Source organism: Pyrgilauda ruficollis, unplaced genomic scaffold (genome assembly GCF_017590135.1).
Source record: "Pyrgilauda ruficollis isolate IOZ18807 unplaced genomic scaffold, ASM1759013v1 scaffold72, whole genome shotgun sequence".
Lineage (NCBI taxonomy): Eukaryota > Metazoa > Chordata > Aves > Passeriformes > Passeridae > Pyrgilauda > Pyrgilauda ruficollis.
The window spans coordinates 4,478,641-4,500,541 of NW_024529044.1; the positions used below are offsets into that span (position 1 = coordinate 4,478,641).

Sequence of the window (21,901 nt, forward strand, 5' to 3'; positions counted from 1 at the left end):
GAGAGAGAGCATTTTAGTCAAAATACACAATAACCTACCAGCATTTTGTTCTGAGTATGTGCATTTAATTAGGGTTAATGCCAAAGAAATGTCTGTAATTCTCTGTGACAAACACAACCAAGGAACCAGTTGCTGTTGTTTGTGCCCCAGCACTGCTGCAGCCGGGCAGGGTCCCTGGGGACTGCTCCTCCTTGCCTGAGCTGCCTGCTGGGATAACCACTGCTCTGGAGTTATATAAAGCTGAGAGGAAATGAAGCCCTCGGGCAAACAGAACCTTCCTGATCCCTGGTAAGTGTGGAGCTCATCGATCTTTGTCACCTCCTTGACTTAACAGGACAAAAACTGCACCAGCACTGACACTGTGGGTCCCAGAAAAAAAAAAAGAGATGAGCATCAGCCCGAATTATAAACCTGTAGGAAGTGACAGACATGGAAGACTTTGCCTGCAGCTCCCAAGAGATAATGTGTGTGCTCTCCCTCAATAACACTGCACATGGCACGATCCCTCGTGTCTCTAAAGGAAAAAGGGGGAAATACAGGTATTAGGGGAAAAGCCTCGTTTCCCTGGGCAGTTATCAAACCTAGAAACTGCAGCAATGTCGTTGGGTGATTCCCCCCACTAATAATCTAGTTAAAAATTATTAAAGCAAAAGATATGTGGAGATCAGCAGATGAAAGTACTAAAGCAGATGCGACAGCAGAACATTCAGTTGACTCAAAACTGCAATCCTGACATCAAAATGCTGCAGTCCATAAATGCTCTATTTTGCTTAATTTTTGACAAAATTACTCAAAGGAAATGAGAGATTTAGAGCCCATAGTAAGAATCGCTAAAAAAAAAAAAAATGTACTGTGCACTAGGATTCTATCTAGATTCGCCCTATTTAGATGCTTCAAGATAAGTACATCTTTAAGTGCTTTCTTTTGGCCTTGGGGCCAGAGTTTAAAACCCTCCTTGCATTACAGCAGGCACCAAAGATCACTGATGAGCCTGGAAGGAGTGCTCAGGGACACCTGCCTCCCAGAGGTGCTAATCTCCCCCTAAGTGCTCTTCCGTGAAACACAGACTCATTTCCAGCATTGTTCACACCTTGGTTATCCACCATTAAAAGGGTGTCTAGCTGCGATTGCCTTCCTGTTATGGGTAAACAGTCAGCATCTGGAATATTAATTCCACATTAAGTTTAAGGGATGTAGTATCTATCTGCAATGCTAAAGCCACATTGTACACATCTTCTGTATCACAACGAACCATTTGATCAACAACACAAACAAGGATGTCTTTGTTACATATCCTTTTATGACTTGTACATGTCTTTTTTACATACTAGAGTATGGGCTGGCTCATACTCTTTATTTATCTCCTGATAACTTATTGTATTTAGTATCAGGGTCTTAAAAATGATGGGCCTTTTTAAGAAACAGGAATTACCTGCTAAAAGGGTTTCTGATACAGAAGATTTGCTGAAGGACATTAAAACCAGTTTTCTATGTCACTTATGTATATGGTTTTGAATTCTGATCTCTTTTCAATAGCCACCAATTTCAGCTCTTATCAACATTTAAACCTCCTCCGGTGGGTTCAATAATAAAGGAAAAGGTGTTAATTAAGATCCCCAATGCCTTTGGCTCTTCTCTTCTGAGCTCTTTAAGCAATGCAAAGAGGATGGAAAGCTGAAGGTCTGATTTGTTGGTCCTAAGTTTCCTGGTTTTGGACTCCTGAGTGCTACGGGAACATGGGAATATCCCAGAGATGACACCAGAAGTATCATGGTGTGAGACTAGCACAAGAACTCCTCTGTGACTTACGTAATTTGACACAACTAAAGCAAAAATCTGCAGAGAAGTATCCACCCTTGTTTGTCCAGAGCGTTCAGAAGGGTGCATGCACAAAATAGACTTTTATTTTTTTTAAGCTCTCAATAATATAAGCTGGTTTTTATCAATAATATTCCTGCTTTTTTGTGAATTAAATTATAAACACTGAGGTTCAGGAAAACAGCTTTCAGAAGTGAATATGCACTTCTGGCATTTGCTTGTGTGTCACTTTAGATCATTTCAAGTGCTCTTCCCAAAACCAAATATGTTTCCTTTCATAAATAATACTCTGCTGAGGGGACATTCCATTCCTTTTTTTCACATATCAAATTCCAGTTTAAAGAAACTGGTTTTTTTTCTTTTGTTTTTGGTCACTTAATAAAACAAAGATGACTCAGTAGTCTTCTAGTAGAGACATGTGGGAAATAGTAGCAACTGAAACTTCTGCTGATTTGGACTATGGTTGGCAGATTGGCTTGTGTCCCTTCAGTCTGTTCCTAGAAACCAGGCTTCAGGACCAGTATTTGTCTCACTTTGAACATTCAGGGCATGGTGAAAGATGCGCTTGTGTTTTTCCGCTGCCTATTAATTATAACATATCTATGTTTGCAAACTCATTAATCTTGGATTAAAACAATTACAATTTAAAATTTAGGAAGAGCTATTGAATAGCTTGTGTTTCACACTGAAGGATTGTATGAACAACTTTTAGATCTTTTTGGTAATTCTGAATGACATACTGTTAAAAATGTCTTTCTTCTATTCTAATATTTGTCTCTGAAAAGCTTGGTACAGTTAATTAGAAACAGTTTGAATACAAGAGCAATTGCAATTTATGAACAATGACCAGTCAACCAACTAAAATTTAAGGAAATAAGAATGACCTCAAACAGCACATGTGGTCAGACATTAGTACAGACATTTTCCTCTCCTACCTAACAAACAAGGAAGGAAATCCAAAGTCAGAACAAACTCTCAATTTGAAGCTCTTCAGAAATAAGTGAGACCTTACAGTCACGTGAGCAATGAGGTTCCTGCTGTGTCCTTCAGAAGGATAAAGAATTACCTTTTAAATTGTACAATTTCAGAAGCTGAGTATTGGAAATAGAAAAAAAAACCCCAAAGTACGTATTTTTCAGAGAAAGACTAATTATCTACTTTCACAAAACTCTGTAGGTTCCAAACAATTTGGACTGTTAACAAGATAAGAAGCAAACAGAGGAATCAATGCTGATTTAAATCTGTACAGGAGGTTAGTAGTAGTCAAAATAATACAAAATAATCACCTCTTGGAAAAAAAGTAATTCTTTAGCAACTTGCATCAAAGAAACCAAGCTTATTTCAATATGCTTCTAATCAACTGGCTTCCAAAGTCTTTCCACATCACACATTTAATAATCAGATGTTAAAAAAAGGATTTTGTGGAGGCCAAGATACCATGAAGCTGCTTGTCCCTCAGTATTTTCACACATGGGTGCAATACATGTGTTAATGCATTAACTTAGGAGAGCATAAACCTTCAAAAGTAAGGGATAGTGGAAGCTGGGAAGGGTTTCAGACCAGCTTCCTCTGACCAAAAATTGGATTTTGCATAATCCACTGGCTTTACTATTTGCTTTTAAAAATGCATTTAACATACTGATTATCTGACGCTGATTTTTGCAATTTTCACCTACACTGTTTATTTCTAAAATGCTACTGGCTATCCAGTGAAAATACAAAAGGATGCAATGATCAGCCACTCCAAATTATTTGGCCTACTGTGGTCAAGAATCTGTTGATAAGATGGAGGCGATACAGAAAAATCAGAAAACCGCAGAATGCAGAAATTCACCTTTTTCACAGAAAAAGCTGCAAAGAAAAAGAAATCACACCAGTGTTCCATATCCTCCAGTGGCTCCCATCTGTTTTGTTTGTTTTATTTTAGTGTTAAAGGCTTCTACAGCTGAGTCTCAATTAGTGACACAGTGAGAGAAATGCAGTACCCGAGGATCACAGGGCAGGTACTGCTCCCTGCTAAGGTTGAAAAATGCTAAACCATTTGTTCCCCATTACATTCTTCTCAGCTCCTTCCAGATTTTTTTAAAAAATATTAATGTCTACGAATTAACAGCAAGCTTTTTTTTGCAGTTTCCCACTATTGACTATTAACATGATGCTGTCCACTTGGGATGGTCAAGAATGCACTATTGCTTCCATGCTGACTGAACACCCTGCAAGTTACAAAGTAATTTTTGAGGAGTATTTGCACAAATGAAATTGAAATTAATTTTGTTTACACCTATGAATCTTGAATTGATGAAGAGAACACAGGGAACACATAATTAATTCTTAAATTAGCAAAGCAGTCCTGCACTGGGGAATTTTACACCAATGCCATATAAGCTAAAAAAAAGTTAAATTCATGGAAGTACTCTCTGGGGAACATTCTTGTTCTGAATTGGTACAAGCCACTTTCAGATGATTAAAAAGGACCTGGAATAACCCATTCTTATTCCAGAAATTCAAGGCTTTGCACACAGGGCATTCACCACCAGGACCAGCTAATTAGGAATAGCGTGGAATACCTCACTGTATGTCCCAAGAAATCATTTCTTTTTCCCCAGCTTCCCTCTTTTCTTGCTCCCTTGATTCCTCTGTTCCGGAACTCACCCATCTCCTTCCCTTCCTGGATCAAGGTCTCTTGTCAGCATCTATTGTGCCATCCACCCACTTCCATCACTGTCAGCTCCCATTGCTCACTGACGCATGTGATCGTTAAATGCAAGTTTAATTAGAAAGCATTCATTGGTAACAAATTAAAATGACTGTCTAAAATTAGAATTGAGCAGAAATTGTCTGAGATTTAAAAAGCAATAGTATTACATGATATGCCTTTCTTGCTAAGTAATATCTCACTTTTTTTGCACTGATGATGAAATTAAACTGCAGAAGGGGCTGGCATGAACCACCTACAATTGAGAGACAGAACCACTCTCTGCTCAGCTCATCTCACAGCAAGGACTGACCAAAGTAATATTTATTCCTTTTGAAGGAAGAATTGTAAGAATACATCAACTCAAGACATCCTTTTAGCCTGACATAAAAAAGCCTGTAGCTACACATAGGTAAAAGAAGAGGTTTCAGAAATAATTTTAAACATTTTAGAAATAATGTTAAAAGTTCTTAAAATCTAAGAGAGATTTCCTTTTTTATTGTAAATCCAAAGTGGGGGAAAAAAAACACCAAGTGCCTCCATTTAGCATACTGAACTTTACCTGAAGTGTAAAGACAACATGTACAGTGAAAGGAAAATTTCTGTTACCAAACACAATACCCACAGCAATCACTAACACAAGGCAAAAATGTCCCTCCTTAACTCCCAGTTAATGATCCAAATGCCTCATGCTGTGAGGTAACACATCAAATGTGAGCCATACATACATTTTGTACCTCCTTTAGGTCTCCTTTACAAGCACCAAGTAATTACGTTTTCCTCTAGCAAATTCTCCTTAAAACTCACTTTTAAAAACGCTCCCTCTCTCATTCTTGGCAATCAACTTTCCTTGTGCTTCTTTCCATTTAAATGAACACACTTGTGTGCTGTATATGTCTGAGGAGCTCTGCTGGCCCTCAGCTTCTCACTCCTACCTACTAAGGAGAAGTGAAAAAATGTGACAACTGCAGGAGCTGACAGCAAAGCCTACGAGCCCTCTGAGACAAGATGAGCCCTGACAGCTTCAGCACACACAGATTCCCAACAAAGGGAATGCTGCTCATCCCCCTTCCCCTTGTCAGCATGAATCCAGATCTGGATGCTCAAAGAAAATGAACTCAGTGCTGCCTGCCAAAAGCACACACAGTGCTTTGGATCAGCTCCACCGCAATGGTCACTTTGGTTCTGTCACCTTCAATGATGACACAGGCGCTCGCTGACACCCAGAGCCACAGGGAGACACGGGGGTATCCACCCCTGCCCACAGCCAGCTGCCTGGATCTGAGCTGTCCCTGCCGGTCCAAACAGAAGGATGGCAGACTTGGATCTGGGACTGACCCTTCAAGGATAAATTCCTGTCTCATCAGGGTATTTTCTGGCTTTCAGACACTGATTTGGGGCCGAGACCAATTCCTGCCTCCCCTGAGTATCTTCTCCAACTTGGGAACAATTTGCATCTCTGTGCCACAGAATTTCAAAGTTTGTTTCCTCCCTTATGTCAAAACACCATGTTATAATGAAGGATTAATATATCAAAATTCTAAGCATTATGTCAACAGAAATTAATAGAGAGACAGTTTAGGAAGTATTTACCATCCAGTAAAATTGTTGAATCTGGAGAGTTCTGACTTCAGTCTCCATAGTTACCAAGAGCAAATACAACTTGTATGGAAAGAGGCACAAAGTCAACTAATTTTTTCATAGAGGGGTCACAGTCTGAATAAAACAAGACCATAGACTTTTAATGAAGTTTTTCTTTTTTAGAGATTAAAAATGCTGAAAATTATCCTAATGAGACAGCACTAATCTTGTTAGGTCATCTGTATTTTAAGATATAATAATATCACTTGTTTTTCATTATTAAAATGTTTTGATTTGAAAGTCAGGACAGGCAGTTCCTATTCAAAAGCTGACTCATCTTTTCTCATTAAAGGTAAGTGAATGGAGAGAGAATAATTTGCTTTTCTAGCAGCAACAACAGAGTTCTGAAATCTAGGTCACTTAAAAGAACTGTCTTGAAATACAAGCTTTAGACACTGAATTGTGTTTTTCCTTGCTGTGAAACATGGGGATTAACATGCATATTCAATCACCAATAAATCAGCATGCAACTTGTTCATAACTGATATTTAAATGTATTTTCTGATTTGATCAGGGTCTAAAATTATTCTGTCCTTATTAGTGTCAGCTTTTATCTGGCTTCTATGCTTGTCCATAATTACTGTAATGTTCTGATTCTCGGACACCAAATTAAATAAGCAGGGTCTAGTTCCTGGGCCCTGTAACAACACCCCCAAGTAAGGCCAGTTAGGTGAAAAGAACATCATTCCTCACTCACACTCAACAAAGAGTGGGTTTAGTCTAAAGAAGGGGAGTTTGGGGATAATTCTGGATTTAAAACCCATTGGTAAAAGGACCTTTCTTTGAAATGCCATTGAAAAACAAGATTAGAATTTTTAAGGGCTTGACTAACTGGATCAAATGTCTGAAATAAAGAGGGTGCAGCTGGATAAGGACAACAACAAAGTGTTGTATTCAAGGTGTGGGTAATCAGCTGCCCAGAGGGAAGTGGGCACACCCAAATGCCTTTGGTTTTGGGAGCAGAATAAAGTCCAAACTTCACAGGAACCAGTACCTGGAGTTACTGGGGAAAGGAAGCACCATTTGGGACATGGTGTGAGCTCATATTAAAGCAAACAAGGTTATTCCATTTTTGTCTCCTGCAGGAAGCTCTCAAGTACAGAACTCAATATAACTTTGATGAACTGGAGAGAAGTCAGAGAAATACAAAGGTAAGGAAGTGGCCAGGAGAGATGTGGTGTAGAGAAAAATTCAGCAAACTGGTGTAACTCATTTGGGGGAACAGCAAACAGGGTGGAGATGCTGCATGGTCTTCAAATATTTGAAATGCTGCCACTAAGAGGAAGTAGTAGGGTCAAGCCAAGTAGTAACAGGCTTTAACCACAGTGAGGAGGATTTAAGCTGAAGGAAAAGGCATCTAGTGGCAAAGATAAGTAAGGATAGCAATAGCTGGTGCACAGAAGCAGTGGGATATGCTAGACAATACCTGTTTGTTTGAGCTAACAATAATCGGTGTTGTTGGAGGCACATGGATGCAGGTTTTTTTTTTTTTTTTTTTTTTTTTTTTTTTTTTTTTTTGTTATTATTTATTGTCTTTTCTGTTATATTTTTATTAGTCTTGATGTGGCTGCATTGGCATAACTTATTTCTGTAACATTATAGGCACTGCTTTTTAAAAGGCAAACTCTTAAGTATTACTATTTCGTCAGTGATGATGCTTACAGCTTAGCAGCCTTCAAGCCAAGTAGTAACAGGCTTTAACCACAGTGAGGAGGATTTAAGCTGAAGGAAAAGGCATCTAGTGGCAAAGATAAGTAAGGATAGCAATAGCTGGTGCACAGAAGCAGTGGGATATGCTAGACAAATACCTGTTTGTTTGAGCTAACAATAATCGGTGTTGTTGGAGGCACATGGATGCACAGTCTAACTGCTGCAGGTCCTTCCAGCTAAATCTTTTCTGATGCCTTGTTGGCAAACTACTGAGTGCTACTTTTCTACACTTTTGTGTAATTTACATTATGTGCAGACATTCGTTTCTGCTTCCCATTTGCAAGGCATTTTTATGTCTTGTGTTCATGGAAGTGATACATTTTAATTATATTATGCATCAAAAAACTCGTCTCTTGTCTCCTTTAAAGTATTTCTTGTAAACCTAAGGCAATCCTCGCCAGAGAAACAGGGTTTAGGGAATGTTTTTAAGGCTTGTCAGACAGCACCTGTATTCACACCCCAACATTAGCACTAAAACCAAACAAGACTACAAAACCACAGACAAAAGTGAAACAGCAAAAGGGTTTTTTTGGTCTTGTTTTCTTTTTTTCTTTAAACCTCTCCCAGATTAGCATAATAAATCTTGCAATTGAAAAGAATATAAAAGAGTCCAGGTCCTGCAGACAAGCTGTAAATCAGTCATGAGAGTTTTGCAGTTCAGTGGCTGATGACCCAGTACAGCCTGGAAACCACAGCTGTAAGTCTAAATCACCTACAAATATGTGGATAACCACACATTAGAAAATTAATGTGGATCCAGCACACTGCACTGAAACTTTGCATCAGACCTACAGTACTGAACTGCAGCAATAATGATAAAGAAGCAACTTTATCATTATTTATCATGAGAAGCAACTCAGCAAAATGTTCTGAGAAAACTGCAAGGGAGCCTATGGCTGGCTGTGCTTCCTCATCAGTCATTCCTTTCCTAATGAAGATTTCCAGGTAATTTCCAGGGCAAAGGTCCTCCCTGACACTGCTTCACAGTCCAGGCACTGCATAAACATCACACACAGTAATGATAAATCAGAAGCAAAGAATTTTTACAAGTCACTAATAAATCTGACAGTTACCAAAGGCTGCTGGGGAATAGCATCTCTAGTGCAATACTAAATTCTAGTTATTGTAGGATACTGTCCAGGAAGGAAAAAAAAAAAAGCTGCTTTCAGGATTTCCTATCAATAAGGCACTTAATCAGAAAAAAATGTAAATATTAAATTCAGAAGACTTTTGTTAAATCCTTGAGTTTTTGTTGTTCTTACCTATGAATGAGCAAGTCAGCTGCTTCATGACTCAAATTCCTTTTTAAAATTGGGGTAATAATTTTAATCAAGGTGTAGTAATCATGTCAATTAAACAGATTGTATCAGATTTACATCAGAGAGAATGGACTTGTCTCAGAGGTCTAGTGCTCCCTTTTCAAATTAATTTTTAGGCACACTCAATTTCATTTATATCAGAATTATTTTCAGTACTGTACAATATTAGATTTCTTAGTCGCAACACTTGTTTTCTGTTGCAATGAAACATATTCAAATTCTGGAACAGATTTTCTTTTTGAAATTACAGTTCTATGAACACTGTCAGAGTTACAACTCTTCATTTTTTTTTACCAGGCAGGCAAAATTGGACATTTAAATGATTTCCAGAAAATTAAAAGTCTTACTGAAAGTAAACAGTTATGTAGAAAAAAAGCTTTTGCATTCTTGACTGCATCCTTGTAAAATGATATTAAATATGATTGGATTTTTTTTCCCTGAGGATTACAGGAGCCATTTTCCTTGTTATGCAACTTTGAATTTTAATTTTTATGCAAGTACGTAAGTTGTTCACCTTTGGGTTTCTTACTGAGGTCTGATCTGCAATATATCTAAAGAGTTGCAGAAAAGCTATCAAATTTTTAATGAAATATTACCAAAATAAGGCAAAAATTTAACAAGGTCTGTAATATAATGTGAAACAGATCCACTTCTCATCTTGTATATATCTGATGTTTATTGTAAAAATTAAAATAACGTAATTCTGAGATTTCTATATTTTCATTTTAATGTCAACTCAAATAAAATTCAACAGCAAAAAGTTCATTGAAAAACTTAATATTATTACTTTTGACAAACATGAAACTATCTTCTCATTAAGTATTTTTGTTTGGAGGAGAAAAAAAAAAATCAACCCTCAGGGAAATTGTGAAATTTTCCTTTGAATAAAACAGTTGATAAATTCTATTTTGGGAAAACTCACTTCTTCTTTTGTTGTTAAAAGTTTCAAAGGAATAATACATATTAATGTCACCAAATTAATATTTTCTAGTGGAAGTACTGTCTCAGCTAATGTTTAGCTGACAAATATAAGCTTTTTACCTTTAAAGCACACAGCAGTGATATTAATTCTTTTGCTAGCAAAAACTATTAAAAAGGGAGCTGTACAGGATATACTCTGTATAATTTATCAGGTCTCTTCTATTTCTGATTTCAGTAATCCACTGAAATATTTATGGCCTTGCCAGAACAATGAACACACAGAGTTATCTCTTTAGTTGTCATTATGCTGCTCCTTCCCAGGCAGCTCTTCCAGTGAGGAAGGAAAGGTACAGATCCAGTCCAGCAGCTGAAAGAATGTCAGAGGTATTCCCTCAATGCACACTCCTCCCACAAACTGGACCTTGCAGGAAATAATTTTGCCTAATACTAAAAATACAAGAAGACACAGCACCTTTAATATCAGGAGCCAAAGTAACAGAAGTTAGGCAGGACATGCCTGTCCATGCCACAGTTACAGCTGGATTTTGATGTAAAGGCAAAAGGTAAAAAGGGGAGGGGAACAGCTGATGTTCTGGCTGATGAACTCCAGCCAATGCACAAAGTTACAGCACTGCTGTGTTCATAAAATACAAGATTAAAGAACAAAATAGCAAAAAAATATAAATAAATAATGTATAATAAATGTATACATAAATAGCATTTATTCTGTTGTAATAAACAAACACACCAGGCCTGCAACAAACAAAAGAAATATGAATACTTAATATTGGCCCTTTTCAAAATAGCAAAACTGTTATTTGTGAAGCCTTGCTATAGCTTAGTTATTTGTGAAGCTGGCCCTTTTCAAAATAGCAAAACTGTGAACTGTGAATAGCAAAACTATTTGTGAAGCCTTGCTATAGCTTAGTTATTTGTGAAGCCTTGTTACTCTATAGCTTAGTTCCACCCACAATGTCAAAAGAACAGGACTATGGAATGGTTTTGACATTTGAACACAATATAGCTGAAAAATCCCTAAACTGAAGAAATGGATAGATGCAATATTTCAGCTTTTAATGTCAAAGATGTAAGGCATTGCCCAAAAATCAAAAGCAATTTAACCATCAAGAGAACAGGCACTAATGGATGCTGAGCAGCAGCAGTTCCTAGTCTCTTATCTAGTCAGCATTCAAGGAAAATGAATATAAGATCCAGGCAACCAAACTTCTGTCTGTAGGATCTTCAAAATCAAATGCTTAGTGACTGGCAAGATCAATATGAGTAAATTAAGTAGGAATTTTGGAATCTATATTAATTTGGATATCATTTGAGTGAACTTCAGCATGACTGCCTTGTGTCAGATCCCAGGCTGAGAGCAAATTACAGGAATGTGATGGGGTAAAACAGCTCCAAATTCAGTGCTTGAGTTCCCACCAAGAGGAGAACCTGGCTTCAGAGCACTTCCTGGATGTGGATGGTTGGAATTGTGTCAATTACAGCAAGATTGTATTTTTGGACAGAAGTATCAGAGGCAGAGGGAGGAAATGGGCAGCCAAAATACTTGAAAGCTGTGTTATACGAGTGCCCATTTTGAAATGCTGATTGCCTGCTCTTTGATGAGGAGATAAGTATGTTCCAGGGTTAATCAGATTTTGGTCATTACCAGTACCCAGTGTATTCCTTTTCTAAATTTGTAATAGAAAAGAAGAAAATGCTATCACTATTCTTTTTAGCATGATTTGCACCATATGGTCTTCTAAGTGCAGGCAGCAACTACTTTTAAATGCTGCAGTTCTTTTCTGAGGCATTATTATCCTGTGTATGATGGAAGGAATTTCAAGTGTTCAGGAGATGCTCACATTCTGTAAAGCAGAACGGCCTCTCAAGGCTTGGTTTCTAAAAAGAGCTTACAGTCTTTAAAGAAGATGAAGAATGGCTCTTTCAAGGGATGAGCTTGATTATTCTGTTTATTACTTCATTATTTGCATTTTGGGATCTGGAGGATCCTGAAGCAGTAAGGCCTGGAAAATGAGCTGTTGTTCTTTTTCCAGAGTCTTCGCTTGAAGAATCACCAAAGTGCCTCCCCAGAGCTGTCACTCAGCCTGCAGAGCTGAAAGCTGATCTGCAGCAGTATCACAAGGCAACATGTTCTTGAAGATTTTCAGGAATACACTGAACTTCTTCAAGCCTCTTCCCTCAGGCAAAATGTCAGGCTATTACAGAGGAAGGGGATAGTTTGTGAGGATAACTTATAAATATGTCATTTTGACCTGGTTGTCAAGGAAGATTTTTTTACAAAGGAAGCAGTTTTCTGTTGGAAAAACACTCTACAACCTTTTCTTGGCATCCAGACTTTGCTTCACATGTACTGTAAATGAATCAAAGAGGAATTTTGGCTGGGGCTCCTTCACTTCATATTTACAAGAATGAAGCAAATAATGAAAGAGAAGTTCTAAATAGAAGGTAAAATGTATCACAAAGGTTTCCCAGCCAGACATTCTGATCCACTGAGCAACGTCAAAAATACTAACTCCAGCTCTCTCTCTAAGAATTCAATAACAAATTATTATGCTGTGGACACCTTCCTGGGATTAGGAAACCCTTCGCTCTGCACTGTAGTCTCTATTAGACTTTTCTCTTTGATGGATGATATTTATGAAATGCCACATACACAAGAGCCCCCTTTCTATGACAGTCCATCTGCAAGAAAACTTCAGATCACATGGAAAACATTCACTGAGAAGCTGGCAGAGAACACTGCAGACAGAATGCTATTACATAGTTCCTTTGCCTTAACTACTTTTTTTTGGAGGGGGAGGGAGAAAAAAGCCAGTGAGGTTTAAAGCTTTAATCTCATACCCAAGCTTGTCAGAGCCCAAATCTATCTGTAAAGCTCTCCAAATCAGAATGAACTCGGAAAGATGACGTTCAATCTTTAAATCCTTCTCTGCAGACCTATTTTTGATTCTCAGGTTCATAAAATGGATCCCTGCTGTGCCTCCAGAGCTTTCTAACATGTATTCTACCTATTATGTTTGACATAACCACATGTTAGAACTCAGCTGCATTCAGAACCAAAAGTTTTCTTTGCACAATTTCCTGTGTAGTGTAACAAGACCAATTCAGTGTGACAGAACTATGATTATCATCGGTGGAAAACCAATTATCTCCTCTCCTGGTCACTGTTATTCTTTTCACTCCACTCCATAGTAAGTCTAATATTCTGGACACTTTGGAACAAATTTTATCTTCTTATTTTGCTTTCTTTGACACAGAATGAGTAATAAATTAATGCTTTGTAAATAACGTCAAAAAACTATTTTTCATATCTTATTTTCTCAACAACCATTTTTTCAATCTCTTTCTAAATTAATTCCTGAACAGTCAAAACTATTCACATATTTGATACAATAATTATGGACAACCATAATTAACCATCTTTCCAAAACCTCCTGTGATGTACCATTTCTATTCCATTTCTGTAAATCAAAAATGGATTAGGACTGACATGCCTGCTCAACTACAGGCAAATACCATCAAAATACACAATCATTTCAATGATCTGAACCAGGAATTACATGATAATTCAAACCTGTTTCTTAGGTTTTCAACTGATGCAGTTTATTACAGTCACTCTCATGAATTACCATCATTTTCACCAATGGGAACAGATTTCTGTTCATGACCTGAGGAAATACATGGATATCTGCAAATGGAACTCCTGCCTACATTCACTCCCTACAGCAACAACATCTTCATTAAAACACTTTGATACATGTTCATGTAAATCCAGCAGAATAACATTTTGTAAATATTCCAGTATGAAAAACAGAGAATTAAAGTAATGAAATTCTGCTTGTTTTACATGATTCTGGTAATTTTCATATTCCTCACTTTGGCATTAATTTTGTGCTTCAAGTTTTCCTGTGAAGAAATGTACTCTGGAATAACTTTATATTCTAATTATAGTTTGATGAAGATGCAGCCTGAGCTGACACTGAACCGGCTCTGTCCTTCCATGCTAGGAATGATTAATTCAGCCACTTCACATCCAATTTTAAATGAAATTATCCATCTTCTTGGCTGATGAACTGATACCAGATTTCAAAGCACACAGAGATGGACACACTCACTCACAATCTACTTCCAAAATGGCACGGACAGACTTGGCAAGGTCCCTGGCTTCTGCTGCAAGAGCTGCTGTGACAGTAGGTCCGACCCTTCCCAGCCGAGCCAGAAGTGCTTTAGTGGACAATGTTCTCCTGTCACTAAGATAATAAAAAAATAAGTGTTTATTTGTAATATGATAAAGGAAACTGCTCCTTTCCATAAGGTAAACTTTTCTAAAGTGGTTTTGTTCTCACTGTATGAAAAGATTCACGCTCCCAAATCAGTGAGTTTGCCCCAGCAGCAGTCCTGGCTGAACAATGAAGGTATTTGAAAAGTTCAATTCAAATAACATTCAGAACTCAAAATGCAGTGTCAAGGACTCAGAGGGTGTCAGGACAGGAACTTGAATGGAATTTTCATACCAGCATTTAAGAAGGGACACTGCTTCATGGGACCCAATTCTTATCTTCTCTGCTGTCAGCGAGTCAGTTTGTCACCTTGGCTTAGTATTTGATAATTAATCCATTCACTAAAATAAATGGTATGAACTTCACAAAACAGACAACACTGCTGTTGTGTGCAGGGCCAATGGGAACTGCATCTCACTGATTATCTATGATAGCCTAGTTGGTGTGAGCCTGCCTAGGTTTTTTGAAATAAAGTTCCAGTTCACTTCACTAAAATACATTTGATTTTCTTGAGAGCTGTATTGAAAAAACTGCAGGAAAGAGACTGAACAATTTTATTGTTACATAAATATTAATGAAATGCTATCTGCGATATATAGGCACAATCATGCCAATTTTCTGAAGGACCAAAGGCTGCTTAAATCTTGAATATTCCCAGCAGCTTTTCAAACAAGAAAAGTAACAAAATGTAAATGGATATACATTTTATCAATTTATTTTTACACTACTGTATTCATTGTGATGCAAAATCACCTAGGAAAATCTAAAAAAAATATTAAAAACTTATAACCCACTGTTAAGGTTCCTTGCATTTTAACTAATCATTAGTACATTATAATTACTTTATGGAAACATCCAGACAATCATAGCTATGTAATTACTAACTGTTTTAATTTAATTCAGAGGTTTTTAATGAAGCTATACTCTGAAAGCCTAATTTATAATTCATGCCATTCCCTCTCCTTCAATAAAATAACACTCAGAACTATACAGCAAAAGTATAGAGAAAACCAGCTACAAGGCAGTTCTTTGATACTTGGAAACAATAGTAGAGTTTTCCACTATTAATATTGCCATTTCATTACCTTAAAATCGTTGAGGAAGTAGAGTTATCTGAAAGTATTTCGTGCACAACCTGTTGGTCATAGTCAAGAAGTTAACAGTTTATAAATCAACACAGTCAAAAACTTAATACCTTATAGTTTGATGTTCTATTTGGGGGTGGGGGACTTGGTTTGCAATTAAAGAGTCTAGTGTCTCCCAGCTAGAAGTGCACAAGTAAAAAATCAAACTATTATAACCCCTTTAAACAAAGTAAATATAACAACATCACTTTTTTGTTGTTATTGTTTCATAACATGCCAAAGAATTATCAACTATTAGCTTTTGTGCCTTTTTCTTCTGAGGAGTTTCACAGAAATTGATAGAGTTTAGGTGGAAAAACTTATCTGATCATTTTCATTTGTCCAGTATAGCAAAACACAAAGATTATGTAAACCTCTGGATGAATTTGCATACTTACATCTCTATTTCTAGGAACGAAAGGATCTCTGCAAACTGGTTTATAGCCATTTTATTATGCTCATTCCTCACAAACATCAACAAAAAAGATACTTCCAATCAAGATATTGTTAAAAATGAAAGGCAAAGTTACCTCTACAAATTGTAGCAATTTTTCAGTGGCCACCTCAAATGTCTTCCTGGCCGACTCCGATTTCCGCAGCTGGCAGTCAAGCACTGTAACCCTCTTTCTCAAGTCATGAATGTTCTCCTGGGAAAAGTATTTTAAGGCTTTTATTCTAATAATTTTTCTCCCTTGGATCACACAGAGACATAGTGTGAACAGTGTGTTTGGAATGTTCAACACGCTCTTTTCTACATTTCTGTAAAACATAAAACTGGAATGCCTGAGCAGCTGGCAAATCAGCTCCAAACTGCAACAGATTTTGGCAAATGATAGAAAGGTAAATTAAAATTCGAAGATAACAACAGGGATAGGGCTGAAAATGAAGAGAGTTTGAACTGACTGATGAATGGATGAAAAATACCAACCTGATGGTGACAGTATCTCAGCAGGGTGCATAAACAGCCAGAACAAACTCAGTCCCCTGGTTTGCATCCATACATCCGCTGGCCAACACAGTAATTATGGCACATCTTGGAGGAAATCACCCCCTAGCATGTCTCTGCATGCACTTGTATAACCTATTGATCAGTGTTATGCATCCCTTCCTCCAGTACAGAAGATGTGAGCCCTGTTAGATCCAGCTGTGGAGGCTCTGGGTTTCATTAGAGCTCCCGGCACTGTTCCTGTGACAGGACCATGACTAAAGTCCTCACATGTACCTGGCATGTCTGTTTAGCACAGCTGTCTGCTGGACACAAGATCTAGAAAGAGCTCTCCAAAATACAGAAAAAGCACTGTAGTTATAAATAAACTTTTACATCACACTGCAAGTGATCATTCTGAAAGCCCACAACTGTGGTGTTTGTGAGGGTCTCCAGGACAAGGGAAGAGATGAATTTGACTCCACGTTCTCAGAAGGTTGATTTATTATATTATGATATTATATTAAAAGAAATGCTACACTAAAACTATACTAAAAGATAGAGAAAAGGATAAATCAGAAGGCTGAACAAGAGTGAATAATAAAAACCTGTGACTGACTCCTCAGTCTGACACAGCTGATGGTGATTGGTCATTAAAACAATTCACATGGAACCAATCAAACAATCACCTATTACATTCCAAAGCACCAAAACACAAGGAGAAGCAATCAGATAATTATTATTTACATTCCTCTCTAAGGCTTCTCAGCTTCCCAGGAGAAGAAATCCTGGCAAAGGGATTTTTCAGAAAATATTACAGTAACACACAACCTACTCTAAAACCCTTACAAAATAATCACCAAAATAATCACCAAAATCCACTTACTAACTTTACTGGAAGCAAATAATATGTTTGTATACACTGTACAAAGCAGCAGAACCATCACCTCCCTGAATGTCAAAGAATCTGTTGATTCAAACACCTTTTATTGGTAATTTCACTGTCTACTCTGGAGAAGAAGCTGGTGAAAGAACTCACTCTTTCACACTAAAAAAGTGAGAGGGACCAATCTGATTTTTATTTATGCATCAACATATGTTATATTCTGTTTAGTGAGTGTGTTTTAGGGGAAGATTTACTCAGGCATTGAAGAAAAAAAACCAGGTGTGACCCTGCCTGAAACTTGATACTGCTTCTTTTGGGTAAGAAATGCAGAGATTCAAATCTCCACACAGATATCGTAGTACTCAGCCAGCATTTCAGGAACTCAAGTTGGAATCTCTGGAACAAATGTCCAGGAAAGCAACCCATACTCTATGAATTTCTTAAAATTTGGCTACTTATAGAAAACAAACAGTGATGCAAAAACACTTGACATAAAAGATGGAGCATCTCATCCAGATGTTCAGAAAGAACATCCAGGGTGTGATTCACCTTATCACTCACAATCAGATGATAGGAATTCCTCCTGGGAGCCACAGCTTCCTAAGCTGTTCTCTGCAAGCTTGTTTACCCCAGAGCTTGACTTCACCTTCTAATGTCTTGAAATATTAAATTAATTCTCAGGATGAAACTAGGCAACACTTCAGTAGGTTTTCTTCACCAGGTCATATGCACATCCATTTTTCATGAGAAAAACAAGGTAACCTCACAAATGCCAACCAGCTTGCACTTGTTCAAACTGTGTCTAAAACATAGGTCAGGAGTTATGAAAAAAAAGTTTTGAAGTGCATCAAATATTTTATTTCTTAGCCTGTTCTGAAATGCCTCGCTGGAGATGAAGTAGACTTAAAATATAAGGCTCAATTCAATTTTTTTTTGCAGGATTAGTAGCATTCAAGTGATTACCTTGATTAAATTTAAATTTAATTTGGAACAGGACTGGACTTTACATGGTTGTAATTTGCCTAACAGAAACATAAACCTGAAGGCCATTTTCACATGAGTACAAAAGCATACAAATATATGCAAGGTGTAGTCTTTAAAGACAACATATCTGCAGCCCAGAAACTATTCCATGCTCAAGGTCTGAGATGTGCCATTCTGACCTATAACCCACATATGCTGGGAGCTCCTGTTTTTCTAGCCCAAAGATGTCTGGATAAAGGAAGCCTTGTACACTTCACATTACCCTCTTCAATCCACATCATCCCAGTTATTGAATAATAAAAGACAAACAGTGACCTACTTTAGAAAAGCAGATGAAAAGAAAATGAAAACCAGATACATGACAACAGCAAGGAAACCATGGTAACTCTACAGGCTTTGCTTACTTTATTTTGGCCAGAATGCTCAGTGAGCTGAGCCTTCAGCTCTCCAATTTCAGCCTCTAACAGGCGAATCACCTCTTCGTAGTCCATCTCCATTCCCCGGGCCTGCCTCTGAGCAGCCTCTGCAAGGTGAATTCTGCTGCGCAGGGCTCTGCTCTCCTCCACAGCTGCCTTGGCTTCCTGCAGATTGTATAATTCAGTGGAGAAGTTACAACTCCAGCTACCAAGAAAAAAACAGATTTAGCTCACAAGTATTGCAGTTGACATCAGGGCTACCTGTTAGTGTTCATGGTTAGAGGGTTCAATTGCTGATTTTTAACATTATGATGTGCAAATGAAAACCAGGTATGTACAGAGACATAATTTTCCTAATAAATTAAATATCAAGTTCTATAATTACTGAAAATCTACTTGAATGAAAGTTTTTCTTGAAATGCACCAGATGCTGTTGATCTGCCCCACTGCTTCCACACCAAAAAAGTACCTTAATGAGATGTTACTTAATTTCATTTTTATTGCATGAATTCACACTGTAGTTACAGCTCACACATCATGAAGATGGACTTTTAATGCAAGTAATTCAGTCTACACTCTTTTCAGAATCAGTGCTTTTTTATAAAATCTATTTTTCTGCCTCATTCCTGGTCCTATTATGCTCCAAATATCCTGGATTATCACAGAAGAGTGATAGATAAAACTTACATATATATATAATGTACAGAAAACCAGAAACTGTTAGTTTTTAATTCAGCTAACGTAATCACTAAATGTTGCAAAATCTCCTTTAAAGAAAGGTATTACTCAGTTCACTTTAGGACTGAATATTAATTGAAATTAACTGATTAGTAAATTAGAAAGCCAAACTAAAGGTCTGTACAATGGATCAGTTTACACTCATCTAGGAATAAAACAAACAAACTGCTCCACAAAATGTACAGGCTCACTGGCACTAAAATCACTGAACCATCTTTTCCCTCAGCTATTAATTAATCTGTAAGAAAGGTCACTTTATATAAATTTTCTTAATAATTAAAGTTATCAGATTTGAATACACCAATTCACATAGGTAAAAGTTTTTTGTAGAAGTTGCTCAGTTAAGGATACTTAGGTGAATATTCTGTTCCTGGTCTACCTATTGCATCTTATAATTATAATTATATCCTGGTTGGGAATGGAACTAGAGGGAAAACAGGTGGGTGTTTCTCCTCCCATAGAGGAGAAACACACGATGACTCTTTAGCATGGAGGAAATAACCTTCTATAAGCTAGGTTTGAAATTGCTGTTTCTAAAAAACCTAGATGACCAGATCTTCCTGTTTTGTGGAAAAAACTGCATATAAAAGGTGTCATAATAGAAATGTCTAGAGAGGTTAGTTAAACTTAAAAATACTGATTTAATTCTTTCCTAATGTAGAAGCATTTGTCTGTACAATCAATATCCTTCAAGTCAGGTTTTCCTATATTTTGTGATAATGGTCTTTCTGTAAAATGCTCTATCAATCCCAGCTTCATTAGAGCTTCATTCTCTACACTGTTAGTCTTAATAGACAATATATTCTGGGCCATAAATCAGCTAATCTCAGTGACATATAACCAGTACATCATCTTCCTCATCTTTGCAATAGAATACCAGTTTGGATGATGGCCAGGGACATCCTGGTCTCTCAGAAAATAGAGCAGTGGAAGCAACCACACATGCAGAACAGGAACCCCATTAGTGAACACAGGTGACATTGGTGTTGCATAATTCAGAGGTTTCTGTTACAGGGCACAAGCACTAAGAGATCCATCTAAGTGACCTTCAATTTGACAGCAAGTAGAATGATTCTCTTTTTTCCTTTGGAAGCATTAGGTGAACTACACAAGGACCAGCTGCACCTGGAAACACAGACTCATCCCAAGCTTACTGCTCCGTGCGTGCTTTTCCTCACACTGGTGTCACCGTTGTGTTTACAGCACTAAGAGCAGTGTGAGGGTCATTACAGCTCACACTCCCTGAAAGCACGGCAATCACCCCTCCTGCAAGCTGCTCCTGGCACTCCTTTTTCCTAGAAACAATTCAGGGAACACAAGGACTTCTAAGAAGTTAACCTACAGAAGCAGAGGTCAAATTACTGCCTTTGGGGAGGCACTTTCTTGCCATTATAAGAAAAAGGAGTCAACAACAAGAAGAGCTGGGTCCTGCTGCTACAGAGGATGAGTTGGGAGCCTTCAGCAGCAAAGGCATCCTTGGGAAACAGGCTGGAGGTGGGAAAAAGACTCTTGGAGACAAAAGTGAAAAGATTCTCTGACGTTAAGTTTGACTAATATAAATGAACACAGAGGCCTTGAGAAAGGGTGGCATCTTAAAAACCCACACTTAGGAATTATTTAAATAAACTGACATGAGAAAAGTGAAGAGAAAATTGCTATTATGAAAAGGGAGGTCTTCATTTTGAAAGAAGACATCCTTGAGATAAAGGTTTAATCTCTTATAATCCAGAATTGCCTTTACTCCTCCATTGTTTTTTCAGAACCCCAGTTGTTGAATATTAATTTCTCTGTAATAGCAGACTAAGTATGACCAGATTTCAACAGTGAAAGACCTAAAGGAATAATTAAGGAACAATGGCTTCTTACATTACAATGAAACAATTACACACACTACAACTGAATTAGCAAAATTGTCTGACACACCAGAGCTGTTTGCTAGAGCAGAGGGGCACAAAGGGAAATGATTCCATCAGGTTTTCCCATTCTCCAGTTACTGGAATTGGTCCTGGGGGGCACAGTGGGTTCTCTCACCTGGCAGGTAAGGGGGCCCCACCAGTGAAGAACTGATGGGTCATACCCACTTCAGCAACATGAGCTCTTGTCCCACTCAAATGTATGACAAAAGTGTCCAAGGCCAGGCTGGACAGGGCTTGGAGCAACCTGGGATAGTGGAGGGTGTCCCCTTCCATGGCAGGGGGTGAAATGAGATAAGCTTTAAGCTCCTTTCCAACCCAAACCAATTGAGGATTCTAAGACATAACAGATAGGGGATCTGCAGCTGCTAATATTTCATTTATATAAACACCTCATGGGACCCATTGTCCTGATCTGGTATGAAGCCACTACAACCAATAAGGAACTAACAGCTGGAGGAGAGAAGCTGAATCCTTAAAAAAGCAATTTCAAGGTACAGGTTTCTTCCTAAG

At 37.7% G+C, this 21,901-nt stretch overlaps 1 protein-coding gene across 2 annotated transcripts in view; it reads right to left on the bottom strand.

Annotated features, from left to right (window-relative positions):
• Positions 1-21,901, bottom strand: part of STXBP4 (syntaxin binding protein 4) — a 69,300-nt gene that overhangs the window by 19,848 nt on the left and 27,551 nt on the right. For both annotated transcript variants that reach the window (XM_041485846.1, XM_041485847.1), the window contains 4 exons: positions 18,726-18,902; positions 16,057-16,173; positions 15,488-15,537; positions 14,242-14,372 (listed from right to left, as the gene is read on the bottom strand). In XM_041485846.1, the coding sequence (XP_041341780.1) occupies positions 14,242-14,372; positions 15,488-15,537; positions 16,057-16,173; positions 18,726-18,902 (475 nt within the window). The remainder of the gene's footprint in view (positions 1-14,241; positions 14,373-15,487; positions 15,538-16,056; positions 16,174-18,725; positions 18,903-21,901) is intronic.